Here is a 25076-nt window from a genome sequence, read left to right as displayed (position 1 = left end):
ACCTGGAAATGGAACTCTTTTTAGCAGCTCACTAAAAAACAGAGACAATTTTTTCAATGGACCCTAAAAAAAAGTAGTACAACAAATTTAGGACTACTTCTAGCCAGAGGCTCTGAACACTCTTATCATTAAATGCTCCAGATAATATCTATTCAAGCTGCATAACTCTTGACAAGTAAAATTGTCCCTCTTTGTTAGCTAGTTCCATTCTTCCACAACTTGCGAAACCAAACTATTTAAAAGCTTAGCCTATAATAATAAACAAATGTACATGTCCATAATGTACATGACAGGTATACACTGCTCACACCATGTACACTACATTACACAAACAATTAATCAGCTGATAAATCAGACTCCGCCTCTAAAATATAACTGACTAATCACAACCACGAACACGCGACCTGAGCCCAGACACGCGCCCAACTAATAAGCTACCCACGTGGATATCGTTAAGAAACAAGGTGGGCGGGGCTTAATGGTGGAGCTGTTGCACATGGAAAAAAATTGGCTCGGCCGCCATTTTTAAAATTCTCAACTACCGAAGAAAAAAAAAACCAGGGGGATATAATTTCTACTCAAAATAACATAGTTTTTAGTCACTAATTTGGCAGTCGGTTAGCACCCTTACGGAAGTGACAACTATAAACGTACAAATTTCAACAAATTTCCCCCTCAGTAGATCAGTCTTTTTGAGATTGAAAGTGAGCAAGTGTACGTAAAGAATTGTCAGGATTGTATTAAATTACATTCAGTTGTCCTAGGTTTCACACAACAAAGTTCAGTTGCAAATAAATTAATTATGACAGTGGTTAACTGGAAAAAAGAACCGGCGCAGTTTCAGCCAAAAATGCCGGCTTCTCTGTTCACAAGTGGCCAAGAAGATTGGCTCAAAATGAGCCGCATGTTTGGCTAAAATGAGACAAGACTGGTTGAGTCAAACGTTAGCGACTTTGAGCCAGTTTTTCCCCAGTGTTGAATTCGCAAAAATAATTAGTATTTACCTTTTTATCAGGTTCGTGGGCAGCAACACCCATTCCGTTATCTCTTATAGTTGGGCCGGGTGCATGTCTCCTTCAACTGGTGGTCCGGGCGGTGAAGCTCTGGTCAACCGGTGACCGGGTGTTACAGCTCTCTCCTCCGGCTGGCCGTGGGCTGCAGTCTGGTCCCGCGCACTGGGTTCGTCTTCTCCGGTGGGGCATGAATTTCAGTACCGTCTTCACCGCCTTTTAAAATGTTCTTTAAAAGTCCCCGTTACGCAAGTTGGGTTGAAGCCAACCTAATGGAGCATAAAGACTGAAAGCTCCACTGAGAAATTAGCCGGTTATGGAGGTTATTTTTTGCCGTCTCGAAGAAACAAGAGAAAGTTCCAATAAAATAGCCTCTGCTGGTCCGTCGCGCTGCAGTTCAACATCGATGCCGGCAATATTCCATAGTCTTTTGGCAGTATTCCACTCTGTGTCGGCTCAGACGAAGCAATTCACACACACTGGAGTCACTTTCTCCATGTTCTCAACAAGAATATTGACAGTTTACTAGATTTTTCCGTAAATAAAGGCTAGAAAAACTGGTTTTGTTTTAGCAGACGAGAATGTGTAGCAGACGAAAAAGTGTGCTTACGAAAGCTGAAAAAAGTACGTGTTGACTCGTCCGTGTGGTTTGATGTTATGCTCATGTCAAACTGTACGCACATGTTTTCGTCCACTCGTGGTCGAAAACAGAGAATTTCATTGGCCAATACAGAAACGTCTCATTTGCATAACAAAGAGATTTGCATCTTGGTTCATATAGCGCAAGGAATTTGCGAGATAGCGCAAGGAATTTGCGAGATATGCATAACTCCTGTAGTGACCCTAACAACGCTGTTAGGAGTTGCTTTTTGATACTTGTGAATGTTTTAAAACTGGTTAAAATGTCAAGTGCGTGCAGTTTTCTGAGCCAAGTGTTTTTGTTTGCTGAAACAAACATTAAGGTAAACGTTCTACTGTACCTAAGCCAAGCCCCCTTTATACACATTATTTTTATACACAAAAGTTGTCAGAAAAACTTCTCAGAATTGAAAGTTTCTGTCAGCTTTTGAACAATGAATTGGATGATTTGGGGTAAAACTACTCAGAAAAAGGAGAAACTTTAAGGCGTGCAGCAGATACGCGCGCGTATGAACTAAAAACTTCAGAATGTCACACGCATGCGCATCAGGTGTACGCACAAGGTTTGTGTCGTCTGCTCGGGACTTAGAAGGTAATTAGTGCAGATTGTATGGGTTTGATAAAATTACTTAATATACCTTTTGAGCTTCTGACAAATAGGGCTTATTAAGAGTGGTCTTCAGTGTAATAATTCGGCAACACATTCGTTTTTCTAAATAAAACATTTAGGCTATCTACTGATTTTTATGACAGAAAATTTATAACTGTGAGAAGATCTAAAGCCACACTTTTGGCTGGCCAATTTCAATGTACTTGATTACTGTCTTTGATTGTAGTGATTTTTGTTTGTTTCATTTTAGTGTGTGTGTTTTTTGTAGTAAAATTACCTTGTTGCACTTGAATTGACTCTTGTTAAAATAAATTATATTTTTACTTTTTTTTCTTTCTTTTTTAACTTTGTAATTCAAATTGAATTCAGCCCCTGATTCTGACTTATTGAAACGGTTTTAATAAAATGAAATAAATGTAAATAAAAACTTTAAAAAAATAATGGAAGGTAAGCCCAAAACCGTTATTTATTTATTTATCAGATAAATTTCCTAAGCTTGTAGTAATCATATACGTCATCAGATTGTGCAAAGTGAGCTTGGCTCAAAGGGGATCAAAGTCAAACTTATGAATGGTTTTAAGAGGTCTGACTTGCACCAGAAAAAACAAATAGGGAGTCCCCCAACAATAGGTCTGGATAACTCAGCTGGTAGAGCACTTGCGCATGAACTTAGAGGTCACAGATTCAAATCCTGTTGTAGTCCCTTTTGTTCAGTTCGCCCCTTTATTTATAACAGAGATACGCTCTGCAGCGGGGTAGCCATGGAGTAGCCCAAGGCATCATATGCACCCCCCCCCCACGCTGTCCCCAATGAAAACAAATCACAGTAGTGATCACAAAATATGGGGGGAAAAAATCTGATGTAGTTAACGATCGCGATCTCTACCACAGCCATATAACGGCAAGAACTTGAGGATGGTAAATGGCAGCCCCCCTTCCAAAACACAACTGCATGATACCCACCGCTGACAAAACCATCCCCCTTCCCTCAGAAAATGTCCAGGCTATGGCGCTTCTACTCTGAGGTTGTTAAGGTATCTACCTCTAGGGCGTGTCATCTTAAGGAGGCTATTGTACCTTGAGAATAATACCCATTGTTTTTCTCTTTGTTCACGGAACACAACAACATAACAGATGACAAAACAAACAAAAACCATTGGTTGATAATTAGTTTATTTAACAAAATATGCACATACTTCACAGGAGTAGGTTACTTTAAAAATCACACAGGTGGTTTTCCCAAATCATAAAACAAAATTACAATAAACCAGTAATTGAAAAACAAAAGCATGACCAGTCTTTCTGAATACAATATCACAAGCTAATAAACATACATTTACATGTCTACCATGTACAAAAAAACACATGCATTCTATTTCTGCTATAGCACATGCTTCAGTTTTGCATTTTGCTTTTTAAGTTACGTTCACACACAAAAAAAGGCAATTTTGGTATAATACAATGTACATTTTTAACTATTGTTAAATAATGAAACCTTGGGCTAATGGTTGCTTCCACTCAATAATTAAAGACACTGGACACTATTGGTAATTGTCAAAGACCAGTCTTCTCACCCTTGTGTATCTCACAATTTGCATAAAATAACAAACCTGTGAAAATATGAGTTCGATTGGTCGACGGAGTTGCGAGATAACTTTGAAAGAAAAAGAAAAAAACCATGTCACACAAAGTTGTGTACTTTTATATGCTTGATTTTGAGATCTCAAATTCTAAACTTGAGGTCTCAAAATCAAATTCGTGGAAAATTACTTCTTTCTCAAAAATGCCGTTCCTTCAGAGGGAGCCGTTTCTCACAATGTTTTATACTGTCAACCTCTCCCCATTACTCACTACCAAGTGAGGTTTTATGCTGATAATTATTTCGAGTAATTACCAATAGTGTCCACTGCCTTTAAGCCTACCCAATACACAATTCATAGGGTGTTATGGTTTAGCGCACGTTGCTGCATACTCCTAAGGAGCTGAGATGGTTTCAGGAATGCTAAAAGGGAAGGCATATATTGGTGATCACTCTTAAAGTTTATCGCGATATCGGATTTAGCAGCCTCGATAGTATTCATCGTTTTGTCCCAAAAATTTGAATCTGAGAAACCTTTCTGTCAGATGCACTTCTCAGATTGTGTGTATCCCACATCAAAATATTGTTACTGCGTGGACATAACCATTCTGAATGATTAAAAAACCCAAAGGTATACATTCCCTTTAAGGCAGGTGAGCAGGGTGTAGTGTAGAATGAACTGATACTTGCACTGAATGAAAGCCTTTTAGTATAATAACTAGTACTTAAGCATTAAAATAGTCTAGATTGATGAAGTTGCTCACCATTAACATGCATGATATTCGCTCTTTGGAAAAAAAATAAATACTCAACATTTTATTTAGTACAAGGGCTGACAAACATTGAAATGATATGGGCAATCTAACAACAGCTGCATAAGTTAATATAAAAATGTGCTACTTTAACTCAGATTATATGTTCTCTTGGTAAAATCACAGGAGACATGCTCGAACTGCAGTTTGTCCTGAAAAAAAAACGTGCAAGGCACTGCAAGACTTGTACTGTGTTTTTCAATGGGGAACTTTTGGGACGCTAGGTGGCAGCAGACTTACCAGGTAAATGAATCGTCCTTGGAAATCTATGCATGCTCAGAACTGCGTAAACAATGGAATTTTACCTAATAAGTCTGCTGCCACCAAGCGTTCCAAAGTCTCCATTGTCAATGGCACAGCTGAATAAATAAAAACAAAATCTGCTGATCTGAAAAGATGCATAGATGCACACATTTAGACAGTAAAACATGTTTTCTTCAAAATATGATCAAAGATTTAACTTTACCAAATTTCTTAATAACTATTCCACAAGAAAAAGTACTAAAATCATAACCCAACCGAAGTTCTATCTTCCAAAGATCACAATTCTGCATGTTGAATTGAAGCGTTGTAAAGTAATGTAAGATCTCACACCATTTTATGGTCTATCACAGTTGGTTTACTTTTAGAAAGCACAAAATAAGAAAACACTGTCATCAGTCTAACTGAAAATTCCAAATATCCCGTTTGTTGAGTCGATTGACAATGTTCCTTGCGTGATATAAGACACTTCATGACAGTATAATTTGATAACATAGTACTGAGTTCTAAAACAAAGTTAACGCATGCATTACACATGTACTTCTGGTATTATAAGCTAACTATTAATCTGCTTATTTTTTTCTTCTAAAAATTAAAGAATTGAATTGAAAGCTAAGCAGAGAACCTTAGTTGTAAGTGCAGAGTAAGCAAGTTAGCAAAACCGTGAAATTGGGCTCTTGTTCACAAATCCCTCAGTGTTAATTACTACACTTTGTGTTAATTGTGCATGCGTTTTATTTTGAAGTTTTGTTCCAGCGGATAATAGTTAGAAAACACTGACAGTGTAAGTTATTCCGTGTAATATGATTGTTTGCAATGCAATGTTGTGTATTTTTCAAAAACCACATTGCTATTTTTGCTCATGTTTTTTAATCCTGCATTTTAATGTTTTTCTTGACTGTACAGCGCTTTGAAACAGCATTAAAGCGCTTTATAAATGCATTTAAGTTAAGTTAAGTTAAGTTCTTCAAGATCATGCACACTTCTTATTATGAATCAAAAGTTGTAAATGTGTTACATAATATGTATGTTATAAAAAGAACTAGTTGTGTGCCCGGAGGAGGGATGCAGAGAAATTTTAGATAAAAGGGTGTAAGCATTTAATGTGCAAATTGTGTTTCAAGAAAACTGAGCGTGAAAAATTGAACAGTTTTCTGCCATTCGTAAGTTATTCTAGGAGGGTTAAATTCTGCATTGGAATGGGAAAACATGTCTTAAGGGGTGATTCTAACAACAAACATGTGACAGTGATGCCACATGTTTCACAAGCCATGGGTTGCACATACGTTGCACTATTTCTTCACGATAATTTGATTCTATTACTTTAAACTTTTACTTGAAAGTTATAGACGAGACATTACCTTCAATCTTCAATATATATATCTGGATAGAAAACTTACATAGGTGGACAGTACTTGGAGGCTAGAAATTAAGGCTAACGAACGTGGTTATATTTCTTCAAAGACATCAGTGATTTCGACAATAATTTTGATTTCTCGTTGGAGGCAGCTTGGAATGTGGAAACATCTTTCAATCATTATCTGTGAAGGGGGATGGGGGGTGGGGAAACAGTTTTAAAATGTGTACAAAAATGGGTAGGAATTCAACACTTGAGGAAACATTGTCTCCTGATGATAATCTTGGCCCAAGTTCATAGAGCTGCTTAAAGCACAAAAATAGCTAAGCACAACAAAATTCTGCTTACCAGAATAAGGTTCATGTAGCCGGCCAACCTACCATGTCACATGTACAACTTGCGACTGGTACCCTGCTCATTTCTGCTGAGCAGAAAATTGTTAAGCAATATTTTCTGCTGAAGCAGCTCTATGAAACATGGCCCAGGGATTGACTGCGTGTGGGCGCTCTAAATCACTTCCGGGGGTATATTCATTCATACCCACAACAGTTATTAAAGACTGGAACACATTACCACCACAGACGTCTAATCCATCAAAGGACAATAAGACTTTAAAGGAGCTGTTATAGTCCACCTTTAAAGCAAATTGCAACTATGGCGCAACAAAAGTGACATAATGCCTATTAATCTGTGCAGGGCAAATCGCATGTACCCCCGGAAGTGATAAAAATACTATTTATAGCGCCCTTGCACCGTCACAAATATAGCGCATTGCACTGCGCATCGTGCAAAGGAGTCAATAGGAACATTTTGGTAAACTCCAGGCGTGTATTCTACATTTTTGAAAGGGCAAGTTCCTAGGCAATTTCAGGCACTTCAAGAGGAAATTGTCACTTTCTACGAGAGGATTTAAAGGGCACCGAGGCATTGACCAGGGGCACAGAGGAAATCGCCTTCAATGCCTCCGTGAAATATCAGGCCTGGATTCCCACTGCTATATATCGGTTGTGGTATGAAACAAGGCACAACGATTGATTTTTTTTGGGGGGGGGGGTTTCTAACCTTCTGTATACGCTCCGTCAGCCATGACTAGTTGTAGTATCTTAGTGTATAGGTGTTCTTGATCCTCGGCTAAGATGCTACCAATCACCTTGGTGCCTTGCTCTATATCTTCATCCTCGTCTTCATGGATTGCCTGGCAGGATCACAACAAGAATCAACGACAAGAAGTTTAAAGACACGAGTAAAGGATCGGTTTAATATCGTTGTCGATTGGTCTAGTTTACTGGATCCAAGCTGTGGGCCCAATCTCACATAGATGCTTAAGCACAACAAGTTGCTAAGCACAACAAACTTATGCTTAATAGAACAAGGTCGCCAGCCACAATACCATGTCTCAGGTGCAATTTGTGACCGGTGTCCTGCTCAATTTTGCTGAGCAACAATTATAAGGCAATATTGTCTGCTTAAGCTGCTCTATGAAATTGGGGCCTGGTGTTGTCAGCAGCATAGTGTGGGTTTGTTTTGAGTCACGATGCTTGTGCCCTTGAGCAAGGCACTTGAACATATTTGGTTCGAAAAAAGTTGGGCAGGTAGTGCATTCTGCTCTACTAGCCAGGCTCCTGGTGGAGAATACCCAAGCCTACATCAGACTGTATTAAAGGGGTAACCCTGTTTCAGCCCCAGAAATAGCGTGCCCCAGGTGGCAGTTGATTTTGGTCGATAGCCCAAACCGATGAAGTGTAGCCCTCACATTGAGGTGGCCATCTGGCCGTGTGATGTACTTGTAAGGCAACATCTCATTAAAAAATGTTTTAAAAATAAAAACAATGCTTATTCATGACAATCAAAATAAGCAATGGTCAACAGGTAAGTAGTCTTACCTGTATTGATTTGTAAGCTTTGATGAAGGTATCGCACCCTAGTTCCTTCTCTAGTTGTAGTCTAGTGACCGATGCTCTTTAAGATTGAAGCAATCAAAATAAGCAATGGTCAACAGGTAGGAAGTCTCACCTGTATTGATTTGTAAGCTTTGATGAAGGTATCGCACCCTAGTTCCTTCTCCAGTTGTAGTCTAGATTGCCCTGTGACCGATGCTTATTAAGATTGCGGCAATCAAAATAAGAAATGGTCAAAATGTAGGTTGTCTTACCTGTATTGATTTGTAAGCTTTGATGAAGGTATCGCACCCTAGTTCCTTCTCCAGTTGTAGTCTAGATTCTTCAAGTCGACTGAAGAGACTCTCGTCGTCTCCCTCCCTCTCCTCTTCCCCGTCAGTCCCGTCTCCTGAAGTAAATAAATCATTGAATCTGACTTAGTATAAGTTATCACACAAGCGCGAGTGGAGTACGAACAAAATATGGCACTTCTGTGTACCATATCCATACTCAAACTCGCTATATTTTGTCTGTATTTCCATGAATTTATCTTCCAGCAAAGTTTAAGCAACGCATGTGATGATCAGCATTTGACAAAAACACGCCACTTTCGAAAAAGCACAATAGGCGGAGTTAGAACACACAGAGTGAGATATGGGCAGTGCAATATATGATCAATAACACTCCTTGTTGCTATGGATCGACCAATCAAAATCAAGGATTCAAGTCTGCATGAAGATAATGTAAAAATTAATTAAGGTTTTTTGAAACCGGTCACATGTAATTTGCTGTTCATAGTCCGCAGGCTTGAAAATGTTACAGGCATTTGATGATCTACCCCTCACACCCCTAGAAAGAAAATCACATAACAAACAAATCAATACACCAGCAACAAAAACACCTACCCGAGTCCCAGTCTTCATTGATAGGTTTACTCTCTCCCGACTCATTCCCGTCAGCCATGTCATCTTCTTCCTCATCCCCACCCTCGGCTCCGACCGGCGAGGAAGACTTGGATGACCTGTCATCTGACCCCCCAGTTGACCCTTGACCCTTATGATCTGCTATGGTGGGGTTGTCCTCAGCATCTGCCGAGAAGATTTTCAACAGTTAAAACACTCCTCACAACATGAAAGATTAACACAATTTAAAACTATATTATTTGGGATTACCCTTACACTGATGTGTGCAATGCACTGTAATTTTCCCACCGAGTCTTGTGAATACTTGGGTGGGATTCAAACCCACAGCCTTTGCCATTCTTTGCCCTAGGCGACTTTGGCGCTAAATATTTACCGTTTATTACCACTATTATTCTAGAGTAGATGTCATGCAGAAAGGTTCCACTAATGACTGGCTCCATAGTAAGCCCAAGAGTTTGATTGAAAGGGGGGGGGGGGGTGAACCTGGCATAGACTGTCGGCAAGACATCTGGAAGCCTGCTACTAAGAACAGGTGGCACCACTTTACAGGCATGCAACTCTCCAGCGGAAACAAAATGCGGAAAATAATTTCCTAATAATCGTGTGTACTAAAGCTAGCCGCGTATTGGTATCTAATTCCCCCGGCATCCTCTTATTCAACAAGCAATAAAAACACTACAGAGCCAGACTATGCAAAAATAGTGTAGACGGTATGCTGTACAGGAGGAGAATAGACCCTTCTCATGAAATATGTAAATTGCGCATAGTGCGTGCGCACTAACATTTTGGTTGGCAAAATGAGGGAAAATCGCGCTGTTTGGTACATGGACTAACGGCTGCGTGACACAGATGCTATTGCGCGTCTGCTTAGTGCCCAACTCTATGGCGTTTGCCAACCAATAGGGTCTGTACGCATGCGTGAATGTAATTAGCATATTTCATGGGAAGGGTCCATTGTGTCCTAGTCATGTATTGGGCACTAACAGTGTCTGGTTCCCCCGACATCCCCTTATACTACAAACACATAAAAACACTCTGTAGCGAGACTGTTAACAAAATACAGTAGAAGGTATCATGGCCGAGCGGTTAAGAGCATCGAATTCAAGTTCTGGTGCTGATTCACCGGAAAGCGGGTTCAAATCCCGGTCATTACACTTGTGTCCTTGAGCAAGATACTTTACTATAATTGCTTCTCTTCATCCAGGGGTATAAATGGGTACCTGCGAGGGTAGAGGTTGATATTGCGTATGAAAAAGCCACAAGCGCCTTACAGGCAGCTCAGGGCTGTATACTCCCCAGGGAGCTGAGAAACATTACAGGGATGTTATTGGCCCTTTGACCAGGGCACTAATGTAAAGCCCATTGATACGGTTATTGTGAAACGCGCTATATAAGAAATGTGTTATTATTATTATTAAGGTATGCTGTACGAGGAAAACTTGTGTCTCTGTGATTTCATGATAGCGGTGAATTTCCATTTCATTGAAACATGAAAAAAATTGCGGATCCGCGGAAGAGTTGCATGCCTGACTTTATAAGAGGGTTAGATCTGGGTGACCTTAGAAATGTTGAGAAGAAGGATGGAAGATGCTATAAAGGCGTCTCAAGATTCTTACCAGCAGCTTCTAAGATGCTCTTCATGGATTCCACTAGACTCTTGTATTCCTCATCGTCGTCATCGTCATCTACATCAGCCTCATCACTACACAACAACAAGAAACAAATAAACAACAATAAAGAAACACTGTCAAAGTTGAACATTATGTTTACAACAATAATAACAAGAGTAACTATAAATATAGAAGCCCAGCATTCTCCTGAAGACGAGCAGAGTATACTGACTGAAACGTCAAGACCAAACCGGCTCTTTTCAGAGCCACCACTCCTTCAAAAGAGATTTTACTCATGGTTGTACCTACAAGTTTACTTATAGTTTATTTATAGTTACTCTTATTCTCCACACCATGCAAAGCCTCAAACACCATTTAACAATAATAACAATGTGTGTTGATTATGTGCTTTGTCAAACCAAGTAGGCTCATCATCAAAGCACATTACTGTGTTTTTACCTAAGTTCATTTGGGCGCTTAGTATTCCTAGTATTTTAATTATAAATCAAACGAACAGGGATGTGACAGGCTGCTGAAAGAAGAAACCTAAACTGTGTGCGCAAAGCGTAAAAGCTTGGGGGCCTGAAGCCTACTGGCATGCATTTATCTTTGGTTTAAAAAGTACTACTTTGCAATCTGGGGCGACTTTCTTCATGTTTTGATGAATTTGATCCTTACTTTAATTTGTATTAAATCTTTCTTCTGGGGGAGGGAAGGGGGGGGGGGACACAAACGGATTTCAAATCAAAATGGAGAAATCTTGAAAAAAATAATTTAAAACAAAATATGAATTGTCCTTACCCAGCATCGTTGCCGTCGACATCATCGCATCCTTCATTGCTATCATCTTCCTCTTCTTCATCATCATCATCGACATCCTGAACTTGAAGATCGGCCAACTCTAGCTCCAGTGTTCTGGCTGCAATCTCCATGGTCTGCTTCTCTACCTCGTAGAAAGGGTTCAAGGCAAGGGTGGTGCGGAAGAGCTTGCTCAGGTCCGGCAGGGAGCATGTTCGCAGAATCTGATACCAACATTTAAATTATAGCTCATTACGTTTTCATTCATTAATTCTGGTTGTGAAGCCAATGGCTCTAAGAAAATAAGTAATTAAAATTAATCACTCTACAGTCCAGAACCCAATGGAGAGAAAACGAAGAAGGAAGTTTCAGTTTTACATGTTGGAGTTCATTATCTGAGCACAAATGATCTTTGCCCAATTTCATGGCTCTGCTTACCGCTGAATTCTGCGTTTACCATCATTAGTCCCGCTTACATGCAAGCGCCGAATTTCTACGCTAGCTGTGTAAGCAAAGAATGCCTAGTAACGTTGAGTACGCCAAGCAGGAGCTAAAATTCGCCGCTAACCCAGGAAGTACCCTTGCCGTAAGCACAGAATTCCCTGCTTCGGTAAGCGCCGATTCTGTGCTTACATTAAGCAGAGCCATGAAATTGGAACCTTGTCATTTCGAGTACACTGCACCCGCATGGTCAGGTATTATTTCAAGCAAGCAGTGCAATGATCTGGAGGGGGTGCAGAAGCGCGCATGTATAATTATTCTTGGTAATGACTACGTGCGCTACTCAGACGCTCTACAACTGTGCAATATTGAAACACTGTATTGCCATCGTAACCAACGACTTGTGTCAATCTTTTGTCAAAACTCTCCCATAATCGATGGAATCAAATATCCTGGAACTAAAACTTGTATGAAATTTCAAAAATTAAATTGAATAATGAACATAATTGTATCTCACTCTGGCATCAGTGTCGAAGTTTCCGGTTTCAAGTCCTTCGATGACTTCTGATCTATCCGCGGCTTCATCGTCATATCTAAGGTGATCGGAAAAATCTTAGATTAGATTTGATTGCGTTATCAGCCACTGATTAAAAACAATCACAGGAATTTGAAGCATCATCAAAATTAGTTTAGTATAGGAGAGTGTTGCATTACAAATATTTGAGCGTGAAACCAGGCTTTCTGCTTGTTCAACGAGTTTAGGGAAGGCTGGGAAAACAATAAGTAAACATGTTTGGCGTGTCGTGGCCCGTGCAGTTTAGTTTAATGTGCCTAAGCTTTGGTGTTGTAAGCAGCAGAGGGTGGGTTCAAATTCTGGTCATGACACTTGCGCCCTTGAGAGCACTTAAAGGCAGTGGACACTATTGGTAATTACTCAAAATATTTATTAGCATAAAACCTTACTTGGTAACAAGTAATGGGGAGAGGTTGATAGTATCCAACATTGTGAGAAACAGCTCCCTCTGAAGTAACGTAGTTTTTGAGAAACAAGTAATTTTCCACAAATTTGATTTTGAGACCTCAGAGTTAGAAAAGGTCTCAAAATCAACTTGCATCTAAAAGCACACAACTTCATTTGACAAGGTTGCTTTCATTATTATCTCGCAACTTTGACGACCAATTCAGCTCAAATTTTCATAAGTTTGTTATTTTATGCATATGTTGAGATACACCAACTTGGCGACAGACTGGTCTTTGACAAATACCATTAGTGTCCAGTGTCTTTAACCGTAATTGCTTCGTAAACAGTTGGAAAGGTAGTGCATTCTGCCGTACCAGCTAGGCCCCTATCGGTTGATACCCATCTGACATCCTTATGGACTAAGAAGGGGGTTCCCCTGTTTCAGCCCCAGGAATAGGTGGAAATGTGCCCCTAGTGACATATAATTTGGTCCACAGCTCAAACCAGTTAAGTTTAGCCCTTTCCTTAAGGGTCGATGTACTTTTTGTAGAACGAAAAACACAATGTCTACAGATTTACACTAAACTTACACAGTTTGAAAATAATGATAGTAGAAAGCTTCCCTGAAAATATTAGTTGCTGAGGAGCTGTAGTTTTTGAGAAATGAGTAAAACAATGTCATGAAAATAATTTCCGTCTCACTGATCATGATACGAAAATTATTTTAGCTTTAAAAACGTATTTTCATGACATTGTGAGTGTGTGAGTTTAATGTAAATCTGTGGACATTGTGTTTTGTGTTAGAAAAAGTACCCAAATCCTTTAAAGTGGCCGTTTGGCCTTGTGTAGGTCAGAAATATCTTTTAAAAACCAAAACATTTTTCAATTTTGATGTTTTATACTCACTGTGGTTGGTCTTCTTCATTGTCTTCATCACTATCCAACTCCACTTGGCTCACGAGAGCTACAATATCGAAAGATAAAAAGCAATAATACTAAAATATTTTCCGTAGAGCAAAATGTAAGTATGTTGTATAGTGATTGTAAGGTAATACTGGTTTATGGAAAAACATTAGACTGCAGGGCCTAATTTCATGGCTCTGCTTACCGTCCATTCTGCGCTTACGATCACAATTCCCCGCTTACGTGCAAGCGCAGAATTTCTGCGCTAGCCTTGTAGGCGTAGAATGCCTAGGAACATGGAGTACGCACGCGCATAAGCCAAAATTCACCGCTAACCCGTGAAGTACGCCTGCCGTAAGCACAGAATTCCCTGCTTCCGTAAGCACTGATTCTGTGCTTACTGTAAGCAGAGCCATGAAATTGGGCCCAGGACACGTTTGGTTGTGGGGTTACATGGATAAACATGGAAGCCAACCATATAACAAGAGATGTATTTTTGCCTTTCACTTGAAAAACTTAATTATGCATAATTAACCATTCAAACAAATTACTCAGGTCACAAATTTTGACCATTCAAACAAATTACTCAGGTCACAAATGCCTTGTAAAAAGTTGCACTTACAAAACACAAATGTTAAACAGCAAAATTAGCATCTATGCAGTTAATAACAAAATTTTGTTATGGAAAGCCTTCCAACAACTAAAGTTTAATCTTTTTATAAACAAGAGTTTGTACTGAAGTTGATTAGTCTAAGTGAATGTGCCGAAAGAAACAAAATCTCAAAAAGAGAGATGAAAATTATTAAAGTTTATTATGGTTTTTTAGTATTTAATAATCTTGCAAAATACAAGTTAAAGTAGAAACACAGTGCAGCACAAACATTCACACATAACGTAAGATTTGTTTGGACGTGTGTTGTGTATTAATCCATGATACAATGAGGACAATTTCGACAAGTTTGAGTTGATACCATACTTGGAACAAATAACAACAATGAGCCTTGTGAGGTTAAGAACAGAGATTAACATGAAAGCATTTGAAACATAAATGAAATCAAAGTGATTGATTTTTCCAGAGGGAGGATAATGGGAGGATCTAGAGAAAACCACTGTGGCATGGCAGAAAAACAATGCACAACTCTACTGGTTATGTCCCCTACCATGAATCGAACCAGGGCCACAGTGATAGAGGCAAATGCTTTAGGCATGAGCCATCCATCAATTAAGAAAGTTAACATTTCTAATTGGGCATTTTAAGGGGGCACAAAGGCAATGGGCCGTATTCATAAAAAATAGCAATTGCTTTTTCTAGGCTTTTGCTTACATCTTTATACAGATGTATGTATAAAGATGTAAGCAAAAGCCTAGAAAAAGCAATTGCTATTTTTTTATGAATACGGCCCAATGACCAGAGGCATTGAGGCAATTGTCTATACTAAGTATCAGGTCTGCAGAGTATGTACAAAATTTTAGAAAAGAAAAGCAAGTTTGCAACACTTTTAATGAAATAAAAATCAGGCTGGGTGAATCTTTAAAAAAGTGAGGCCACTGCAAAACATAAAAAGCAAAATTGAAGGATTTGGATAAAAAACAACTTTCAAAACTGTTAGCTGCAAACTTTAAGAAGCTGCACTCATCAAACTTGTTCATACCTCCTGCAGCAATCTTTGTTTCTTGCTTTAGCGTGCCCCAAGCATCAACGGGACTCATGGGCTCAAAAATGGGTGCATCTGGGTTAAGTTTTGAGTTACAAGGGCTGGATACGGGTTGCACTGGGCTTCTAGTGGGATCATCTAGGATCAAGATATCATCAGGGCTATCTAGTTGGTCATCAAAGGGGGTCAGTGCTTTGAGGTTGTTTTGTTGAGGTGAGAGGGGAGTTTTACGGAGATTGAGCTCGATTGGGATTGCACGAGACATATCATTAGCACCTTCTTGAGTTTTTGTGGTATTAGAGCCATCTTCGGAACCCAAATAACTACTTTTTTTAAGAATTTGGGTTTGGATGGCCGAGAGGGGGGTTGAGCTTAAAGAACCTGTTGCAGGGGAAGTTGTTTGTTTGGTCGGGGTAGAAAATATGTTGAGAGCAGGGGTAGAACTACCGGTCAGGGGGACTGAGGAACTCAGTTGAACTTCACCTTTAAGAACAGAGGAAAGAATTGAGGGGGAATAATAATAAATAGCAACAATTACACCTTTTCACTGGACAACAATCATACAGTTTATGATTGCCCATTTGTTAAAGGGATAATGCAAACAAAAAGCAGCGTGGCTTTATGGGGAGTATTTAAAGTGCATACATTTTGAAGAGAAAAAGTCAGCGAAATAAAACTTCACAAACTCCAGTTTTACCAACAGAGGAAAGTAAAAGTACATTATGACAAAAAAATGGAAGGAGATGGAAATGGAATGAAAATCAAGAAAATGATGAAATGCTGGGTTAAGTGCATTTGCTACATGTATCTCCGAGTGCATATTCTTTCTTTAATTATTGCAAAAATAACAACCTGTCTTTGACAATTAAAGAATAAGTAAAGTAATGGTACCTTTGAGTCATCCTCATTCATTTAGAATAGTGTATGGTCGCTAACTGTCTTGTAACTAATTATAGAAAACCTTGCCCCAACCAAAGTGAACATTCTTTCAGAATTGTGTACAGGTGTTTACTGTCCCTTACCTAACTATGAAAATTGAGCCCCAAACTTAGTGAAATAGCAACTGTCTCTAGTCTGAGAAATTCAAATTTTAGCGGCCCCCTTTTAACTTAGAAAGTCCAGGTAACAGTAACAGATATTGTCTAAATCTAACTCGCAAATGGCGTGAGCTTTCATTTCCCATGTGGCATATTTGGTCCTGTGACCACCCGAACCCCCTTCAGCTCATTAATAGCAAAGTATACCTTTGGTTTTTGAAACATTTGATTGTTTTAATCCTATATACATGTAGACGTATTCAATAAAACTAACACATGACAATTTCATTTCAATAAGAGATTTTCATGAGGAGTTACTGAAGACCCCACCTGATTATACTGCCACCATGCACAAAGTTTCAAAACCTACTTAATAGTAATAATATAAAATTTATAAGGTGCACAGTATCTGGAATGGTACCATTCAAGAGCGCCGGAAGCTAGCAAGCTGACAAATTAAACAGATGGGTCTTGAGGTTGTGTTTGAATGGTTGACAGATCAGGTGTGTCCCTCAGCTCGTCTGGCAAGGAATTCCAGAGACGCGGTGCGCAGCTGGAAAAGGCACGGTCTCCGTAACTTGCCAGACAAGCTTTGGGAACATCGAGTATGTGTGATGATGATGACGATCTAAGGCCTGGTCTTATGTTACGTTGTTGTAGAAGATCTGTAGCAAGGTGCTAATCCACTTACATTGTTTCTCTTTGTCGGCTTCACTATCCTCCGTCTTGGGCTCATCCGCATCCTTCTCCAAGGAGCTGGAGCTAGACGACTTCTTCGGAGAAACTTCTTTTGTCTTGACGGGACTCGATTGTTTCTCGTCAGGCCTTGGGGATTTTCTCGGACTTTGGGTTATCTCAGATGGTTTGGACGGGGATGTCGGCTTCAGTGGGGAAGATGGGGCCTTTAGTGTTTGCTCTGCATCTGTTTCTGAGTATATAAAAAAACACAATTTGAGGGGATTATTTCAATTTTGTCTTTTAGAATGGTTTGCAAGACAACAGGGCCCACTTCAAAAATAAATGCTGCTAAGCAAACTTCTTTGCTTAGCAGATATTGAGTGGGGCACCAGTCCCAACAAGGTAAGCTTTATGGAATGTTGGCAGGTAATCTTTTTCTGCTTAGCAAGATATTTCTGTGCGTTGCATTTTTGTTTATGCTTGCAGACTTTATGAAATTGGGCCCTGGGCTTATGGCTCAAATTGTTCACTAGACTCGAATTCTTTTCACAGGACTGGAATCAAAATAAGAAAAAAACTTCCCGACTGAGTTTAACTTGCATTTAGGTTAACTGTTTTTATTTGAACAAGTGCTAAGACATGAAATAGAAGATTAATTTCATTTGTCTTTGTTGACCCACTGCACGCACGTCACATGCGGCGACTGCTGGTACGCTCACCATTTTGGTTGGAAGTTATGTTTATGTGTAAACGCTGCATCGTCTAAAAATGCGCACTCATATGAATAACGCACAGTGACATTGCCCACCAGTATGGCGCGTCCAAGATTATTCTATTTGACGTCGGGGGCCCAATTTCATGGCTCTGCTTACCGTAAGCACACAATCGGCACTTACGGACGCAGGGAATTCTGCGTTACGGCAAGCGAATTTCACGGGTTTGTGGCGAATTGCGGCTTCTCCGCGTGAGTACTCCACATTCCTAGGCATTCTACGCTTACAAGGCTAGCGCAGAAATTCAGCGCTTGCACATAAGCGGGGAATCGTGATCGTAAGCATAGAATTCGGCGGTAAGCACAGCCGTGAAATTGGGCCCTGGTGAATTGGGTCAATAGGATCTCTGCTCTCTGTCTTACCTTCTTTGGGTGAGGAAGCAATGCCAGGAGACCCCGAGGCAGAACGATTAGACTTGTCCCAGGCTGAGCGTGTTTTAGGCACATCGGGTTCACCCTCTGGTTGTGCTTCCTTGACCTCTGCATCAATGGTCTCAATATCACCTGAGGAAAATATACACAAAGATTGATGAGTGAATAACACTGGGTATATAGCGCTTTATCATGCAGCAATACGTTGTTCACCACTTCTAAAGAAGCTTCTAAAGAGTGCGGGTTCGAATCCTGGTCGTGACACTTTTGTCCTTGAGCAAGATACTTTACTATAATTGCTTCTCTTCCCCCAGATATAAATGGGTACCTACGAGGGTAGAGGTTGATACTGTGTATGAAAAAGCCACAAGCGCCTTATAGGCAGCTTAGGGCTGTATACTCCCAAGGGAGCTGAGAAACATTAAAAAGGGATGTTATTGGCCCCATGACCAGGGCACTAATGTAAAGCGCATTACTACCGTTATTGTGAAATGCGCTATATAAGAATAAGCCAGAGCCTAAGCTGACATTTGAGAAAGGCCCTTGAACACTCATCATGCAGCAATCCGTTGTTCACCACTTCTGAAGAAGCAGTCTGATTTATCACTGTCTAGGCACAACGAGACTCAAAGCTAGGACTCGCTGTTGTTATACTGGTTCTAGGGGTCTTTCTAAAACCTTGACTTGGGCTCCGGCTTAGGCACTGCACGCTGGGTACGCTGTGGAAACGGACCCAGAATCTGGAACCAACTTCCACGATAGACCATATTGAGTAACCCCTTTGCTGCTATGACAGTCGCCATCTTGTAGGTCAAACCGTATGCGTGTCTAAACGCGCAGCACGCAGCATTCTCGGTTTGATTTCTATGGTACACACACACACGCACACGCTTGCAGACGCCATCTTGTAGGGCAAATATTTGAATGGTGACGTCATATTCAATACGGTCGATATCACAGATACCACCTCACTGCATACATTCAAGACACTCCTGAAAGCTCACCTGTTTCAGGAGGTGTATCATCAATAATGTTTCTCCTGTTTGTGCCCACTCATCAGCCTCTTAGAGCAAATTTTTGATTTTGGCGCTTTATAAATTTCTTTTGATTGTACGATTGAAACACAGTTCGGCCTTTAAACCTGCATTTTGGAGCGTATTGCACGAACATTAGCATACGGAGCTTGAGCCAGAGCCTAAGCAGAGGTTTGAGAAAGGCCCCAGGTAGAAATACAAATTACAACAGGTGGTTTCATTAATATCATATCCAAAAATTAGACTTTGCAAATCTGGCACTTTTGAGACGCTTGGGCTCCTACGATGCCTTTTACCAGTGAATGAAGCAAAACTGTGCACTTCAACAGGGGTCCGCCCTCTATGTTTTTAATGTAAAACTTGCAAAAGTCTGATTTGAGTGGGCTTACCTGCATCTACACTGTCGCCTCCTGTCTTGGCTGCCTCTGGAATTATTATAGTTCCCTTGACGATGGGTAGTTTATGAGGACTTGGTCCGTCTTTCACTATAGTGATACCCAGTGCTTTGCCACCTGCACAAAATAAATGGAACACAAGTTATCCAGTGAATCATTATGTTGAATAATAATAATAATAATAATAAAATTAATAATAATTTGGGGGCTAATCATTCTTACTCGCAGCTAAGAGCTGAATTGCGAAGGATGCGACTACAACGTGTTCGAGAAGCAGGCATGCAAGGGCGCCTCTGGCTGCCAGCCACATCAATCCATTATGACCACGGAGCACAGCCAAAGATCGAAAGTGTTTGATTTTCTTTTCCCGAGGGAGGAAAACCAGATGGTCTGGAAAACCCTCATGGCACAGCAGAGAACCAACGCACAACTCAACTCACATATGGCCCTGGCCGGGTATCGGACCAGGGTCACCTTGGTGAGCGCTTTACGCACAAGCCAACCATGGCATTGTACTTAATTTGATTCAAGTCCATTGGCATGTCTTAAAGGATTTGGGAGTTTTTTGTAACACAAGACATCTTGTCCACAGATTTACATTTAACTAACACCGTTTGAAGATAACAATAGTAGAAAGCTTACCTTTAAATATAAGTTGCCGAGGTGCTGTAGTTTTTAAGAATTTAGTAAAACAATGTTTCAAAAATACGTTTAACATTATAAAATAATTTGTTTTGCAAGTAGTATTTTAAGGGAAGCTTTCTACCATCATTATCTTCAAACAGTGTGAGTACGTAAATCTGTGGATATTGTGTTTTGTGTCCTACAAAATGTACCTAGACCCTCCAAAGCTTGTATATTTAATCATAATTCTTGCGAGACAGCGCGACATATTCATAGATTTAAAGTGACATGCAGCTTGAATTCAATTTCAATAATAATAAGACGTTCTTATAGAGCACATTTTAGTTCTCTGAGAACAAAATACAAGTGTAATCTTCAAATTAACTTAATAATAAAGGATGGCAAAATAGATTGAGCAAACAGGTAGGATTTGAGTTGAAGTGTGAAGGGATCCGGGTTCGTCTGAGAATGAAGGGTAGCAGGAACAGAGTTTCAAAAGGTGGGTGTACTGAAGGCAAAGGTTCTTTTACCATAAGTTTTTTTTCCGTATAGACCTTATTTGAATATGATGCCACCATTCAAATACCTGCTCTAAAAACATTGCGTCTGAGTGTGCGCATGTGGGTGTGTGTGCATGTGCCATAGAAATCAAATCGAGCGTGCTTCATTGATGTACGGGTTTAGACGTGCATACGGTCTGCCCAACAAGATGGCGACTTTCATAGCAACAAAGGGGTTTTTCGATATGGTCTATTGACCCATTTCACCTGACGTCATCATCAGAAAAATCTTGAATGCGCCATACTGGTGGGCAATTTCACTGTGCGTTTTTAAATATATAACTCTATGCTGTGCGTTATGCTGTGAAGTGCACATTTTAGGTGACGCGCCATTAATACAGGTAAACCTAACTGCCCACCAACATGGTGAGCGTGGCATCAGTCGCCGCGTGTGACGCGCGTGCCAGAGGTCAATAGGGGTACTTGTAGTAGATGTCGGGAAGAGGATCCGAGGGACCTTGCATCCTTACCTGATTCAGTAGTTGCCAGCGTAGTCGTTCCTTGCACTACTTCAGCCTGCTGGAGAACATTCAGGGCAGTCTGTGCCGCCCCGCCCCACTTCTTACGCCCTTGAGGGAGAGGTGGTGGGGGGCCAAATGCGCCGGGTTTACCGGCCCCACCGAAGCCCCCTCCGCCCCCACGAGGTGGGACACTGGTATTCACTGTCACAATATCTCCAGCACCAGTTGCTGGTAATGTAAAACACAAACATTGTGGATGATAAGAATAATAACTAGAAATAGAAATTAAGACCACACAGAGGAGTTTTGGCAGAACAAAAAGCTCTTAAATGGAAATGACGTCATATGCAAAAACATTTGAAGAAGTCTATATTTGATATTTGCTTAGCAATTCAGATTGATCAGAGCTGTGATAGGTTGCGGAAAAAACCTTAAGCATAATGCGTGAAAGCTTGCCACTGTCATTACCAGCAACTGGTGCTGGACATATCTCCAGCACCAGTTGCTGGTAATGTAAAACATCAACATTGTGGATGATAATAATAATAACTAGAAATAGAAATTAAGACTACACAGAGGAGTTTTGGCAGAACAAAAAGCTTTTAAATGAGAAATGACAAGTCATATCCGAAAAACATTTGAAGTTTATATTTGATATTTGCTTAGCAATTCAGATTGATCAGAGCTGTGATAGGCTGTTGAAAAAAACACAAAGCGTGAAAGCTTGCGAGTGGGAGTCTGCTTACAATCATTTATCTTAGGTTTTAAAAGCCCTACTCTTCAATCTGGGTTGTTTCATTATGGTTTTTATCTTCATGTTCTGATGAATTTGATCTCAGTTATAAAAAAAATAAGAACACTACTCTAATTTATTTTATTATCCCCCCCCCTTAAAATCCCCCTCCCAGGGTTTCCGTTTAAAAAAAGGGGAGAAATTACATCCTTTGATTGATCCCTAAGATTGGGCTGACTAGCTAGTCTGAGCATAGTGTACATGTACCTTCCATTCCTGAAGCTGTTTCTTGTAGAGGTAGATCCCCTAGCTGGAGCTTCCCTCCACCACCCCACTTCTTACGATCTCCACCTTTCTCCTCGTCTGGTATGGCTGGCCTGCTCAAAAATAATAATTTAAAAATCATGGATTATGCATCAATTAAAGCACTGGAGGCTATTGGTAATTACTTAAAATAATTGTTAGCATACAAACTTACTTGGTAACAAGCAAGGGAGAGCTGTTGAAAATATAAACCATTGTGAGAAACGGCTCTGTCTGGTAATTTCACACTCAAATATTAAAACACTTCAGGCCTGAAAGCTCACAAATTTGTGCAACAAGGGTGTTTTTTCTTTCATTATTCTCTTGCAACTTCGACGACCAATCGAGTCCAAATTTTCACAGATTTGCTATTTGATGCATATGTTGGGATACACCAAGTGAGAAGACTGGTCTTTGACAATTACCAAACATGTCCAGTGCCTTTTAACGGAATGTTTTTAAATGATTTGGGGTTGATCAAAGAAAAATTGACTAGAAGTTAGCACTTACTTGGAAATTGCCTCTTTCTTCAGTTCAGGACTCTCCTAGAAATCAAAGAAGAAACTCTCAATAAAAAAACTTCTCCAACAATGTTCCATCTGTCTTTATACTTTCTTTTGCATTTATACCCTCGGTCCATTTGGTTGGTAAGTTGTTTGCAACAGCTAATACTATTTCCTGTCTTTATACTTGCGCCATGCGTTCTTGTGGATTTTCCCCCAATTTTTAGCGCTGCTTAGACACAAACATTTGCTCAGAGTTGTTCAGTTTCTTTGGAAAAAACGTTCAGAAAGAAAACAATGAACGTTGGTTCTTAAAATGGTCTGGTTGGTTTGTCCAAATATCATGAGTAGAACCCTTTGCTAATGACGTCACAAATTCCCTAAACTGCCCCCTCATTGAGGTCAATAAAGAGCTATCATTGGTTGATATACGTGCACTAGTGACCTCACTGCCCGTCCATAGACGTGCACTAGTAACCTCACTGCCAGTCCATAGACATGCACTTGTGACCTCACTGACAGTCAATAGATGTGCACTAGTGACCTCACTGCCAGTCCATAGGTGTGCACTAGTGACCTCACTGCCAGTCCATAGATGCGCACTACTGACCTCACTGCCAGTCCATAGACATGCACTAGTTACCTCACTGACAGTCCATAGACATGCACTAGTGACCTCACAGACAATCAATAGATGTCTGACAGTCCTTAGATGTGCACTAGTTACCTCACTGCCAGTCCATAGACAAGCACTAGTTACCTCACTGCCAAGTCCATAGACATGCACTAGTTTAGTTACCTCACTGACAGCGTATATTTTTTTAAATACTAGTTTGTTCTTACCTTTGGCAACATATCAACTCCTACATCCTTCAGGACTGCAGTCAGCGGAATGACTGTAACAGGAAAATAATGAAGCTCAGATTATTTGTTTGCTCTCATCAAACGACATATAAATAAATTGAAAAGAATGTATAATAAATACACAATTTTGTATACACTGCTGGTGTTTTTGAACAGTCATTGTTTGCTACTCAGGCATCCAAATGACCCAGTGCAGCCACGGCAATAGACCCTTCCCATGAAATATGTAAATTGCACGTAGCGCGTGCGCACTAACGTTTTGGTTGGCAAAATGAGGGAACATCGCGCTGTTTTGTACACGGCTAATGGATGCGTGATGCAGACGCGATTGCACGCCTGCTTAGTGCACAACTCTATGGCGTTTGCCAACCAACAGGGCCTGTACGCATGCGTGAATGTAATTAGCATATTTCATGGGAAGGGTCCATTGCCATGGTGTCCTGTGTCTGCTTACATTTTCCCCATAGAAGTGCCCCCTTACCAGAGAAAAATTAACATGCCCCTTGAAGGGCAAAGTAGCAAGGCCTGACTACTGGTATACAACCAGAGATATTTTGAATTATAAAACCCAACTGTCATGATTGTATTGTGCCTTGTAAAGTGTACAAGTTGCTGTGGCATTATCTGCAACCAACTATGGCCCCATTCCATATAGCTGTTAAGCTGAAAATTCTGCCAAGCAAATTTCTTTGCTAAGCAAAACAAGCGGGGCACCAGCAACAATGCATACTTTATGGATTTTTTGTTGGTAACCAGTTTCTGTTAAGCAAGGTTTTTTTCTGTGCTTAACAAGTTTTTATGCTTACATGCTTTTATGAAATTGGGCCCATGACATGAACACTGGGGCAAACCCGTTCTAACAACAAGTGTACTGGATTTGTTTAAGTGCAAAACAGTGAGTTGTCTAATACACGTACCTGCAGCAGCTGGGCCTTGTACTTGCATCGCTACAGGTCTGAAGTAAAGATACAAAACAACCACGATTAGTACCAGGGTTTTTCCAAGAGGAATAAAAAACATTTGAGTTCTCACAAAAAAAATAATTTATATGTTTCCCTTGCATTTAAAGCCATTAAAGACTTTCGGAACAATAAAAAAATATAAGTTCACTGATTTACAAATAACTTACAGGGTTTACAGAAGGTAATGGTTAAAGACTTCTCTTGAAATATTATTCCATGAAATGCTTTACTGTTTGAGAAAACATTAAAACAATTATTAATTCTCATTTTCGTGAATTACAAATTTGTTTTAAACACATGTCATGACACGGCGAAATGTGCGGAACCAAAGGTTCTCCCGAC

The 25076-nt window shown here is 40.1% G+C and overlaps 1 protein-coding gene across 2 annotated transcripts in view; it reads right to left on the bottom strand.

Moving 5' to 3' along the window:
* Positions 1-3415: 3415 nt before the first annotated feature.
* The window catches only part of LOC139936609 (serine/threonine-protein kinase Nek1-like), a 46814-nt gene continuing 25153 nt past the window's right edge, over positions 3416-25076 (bottom strand). Inside the window, exons 26-42 of one of the 2 annotated variants that reach the window (XM_071931451.1) lie at positions 24690-24727; positions 23752-23804; positions 22916-22950; positions 22370-22479; positions 21379-21597; positions 19719-19841; positions 18287-18427; positions 17165-17401; positions 15434-15919; positions 13785-13842; positions 12435-12510; positions 11480-11700; positions 10685-10770; positions 9051-9233; positions 8421-8554; positions 7331-7463; positions 3416-6452 (exon numbers count right to left, since the gene is read on the bottom strand). In XM_071931451.1, coding sequence (XP_071787552.1) covers positions 6442-6452; positions 7331-7463; positions 8421-8554; positions 9051-9233; positions 10685-10770; positions 11480-11700; positions 12435-12510; positions 13785-13842; positions 15434-15919; positions 17165-17401; positions 18287-18427; positions 19719-19841; positions 21379-21597; positions 22370-22479; positions 22916-22950; positions 23752-23804; positions 24690-24727 — 2344 coding nt within the window. In that variant the 3' untranslated portion in view covers positions 3416-6441. The remainder of the gene's footprint in view (positions 6453-7330; positions 7464-8420; positions 8555-9050; positions 9234-10684; positions 10771-11479; positions 11701-12434; positions 12511-13784; positions 13843-15433; positions 15920-17164; positions 17402-18286; positions 18428-19718; positions 19842-21378; positions 21598-22369; positions 22480-22915; positions 22951-23751; positions 23805-24689; positions 24728-25076) is intronic. The other variant, XM_071931452.1, reaches the window with a different exon arrangement.

Source organism: Asterias amurensis, chromosome 4, assembly GCF_032118995.1.
Source record: "Asterias amurensis chromosome 4, ASM3211899v1".
NCBI classification, from domain to species: Eukaryota; Metazoa; Echinodermata; class Asteroidea; order Forcipulatida; family Asteriidae; genus Asterias; species Asterias amurensis.
This window is presented reverse-complemented; position numbering and strand designations above follow the sequence as displayed.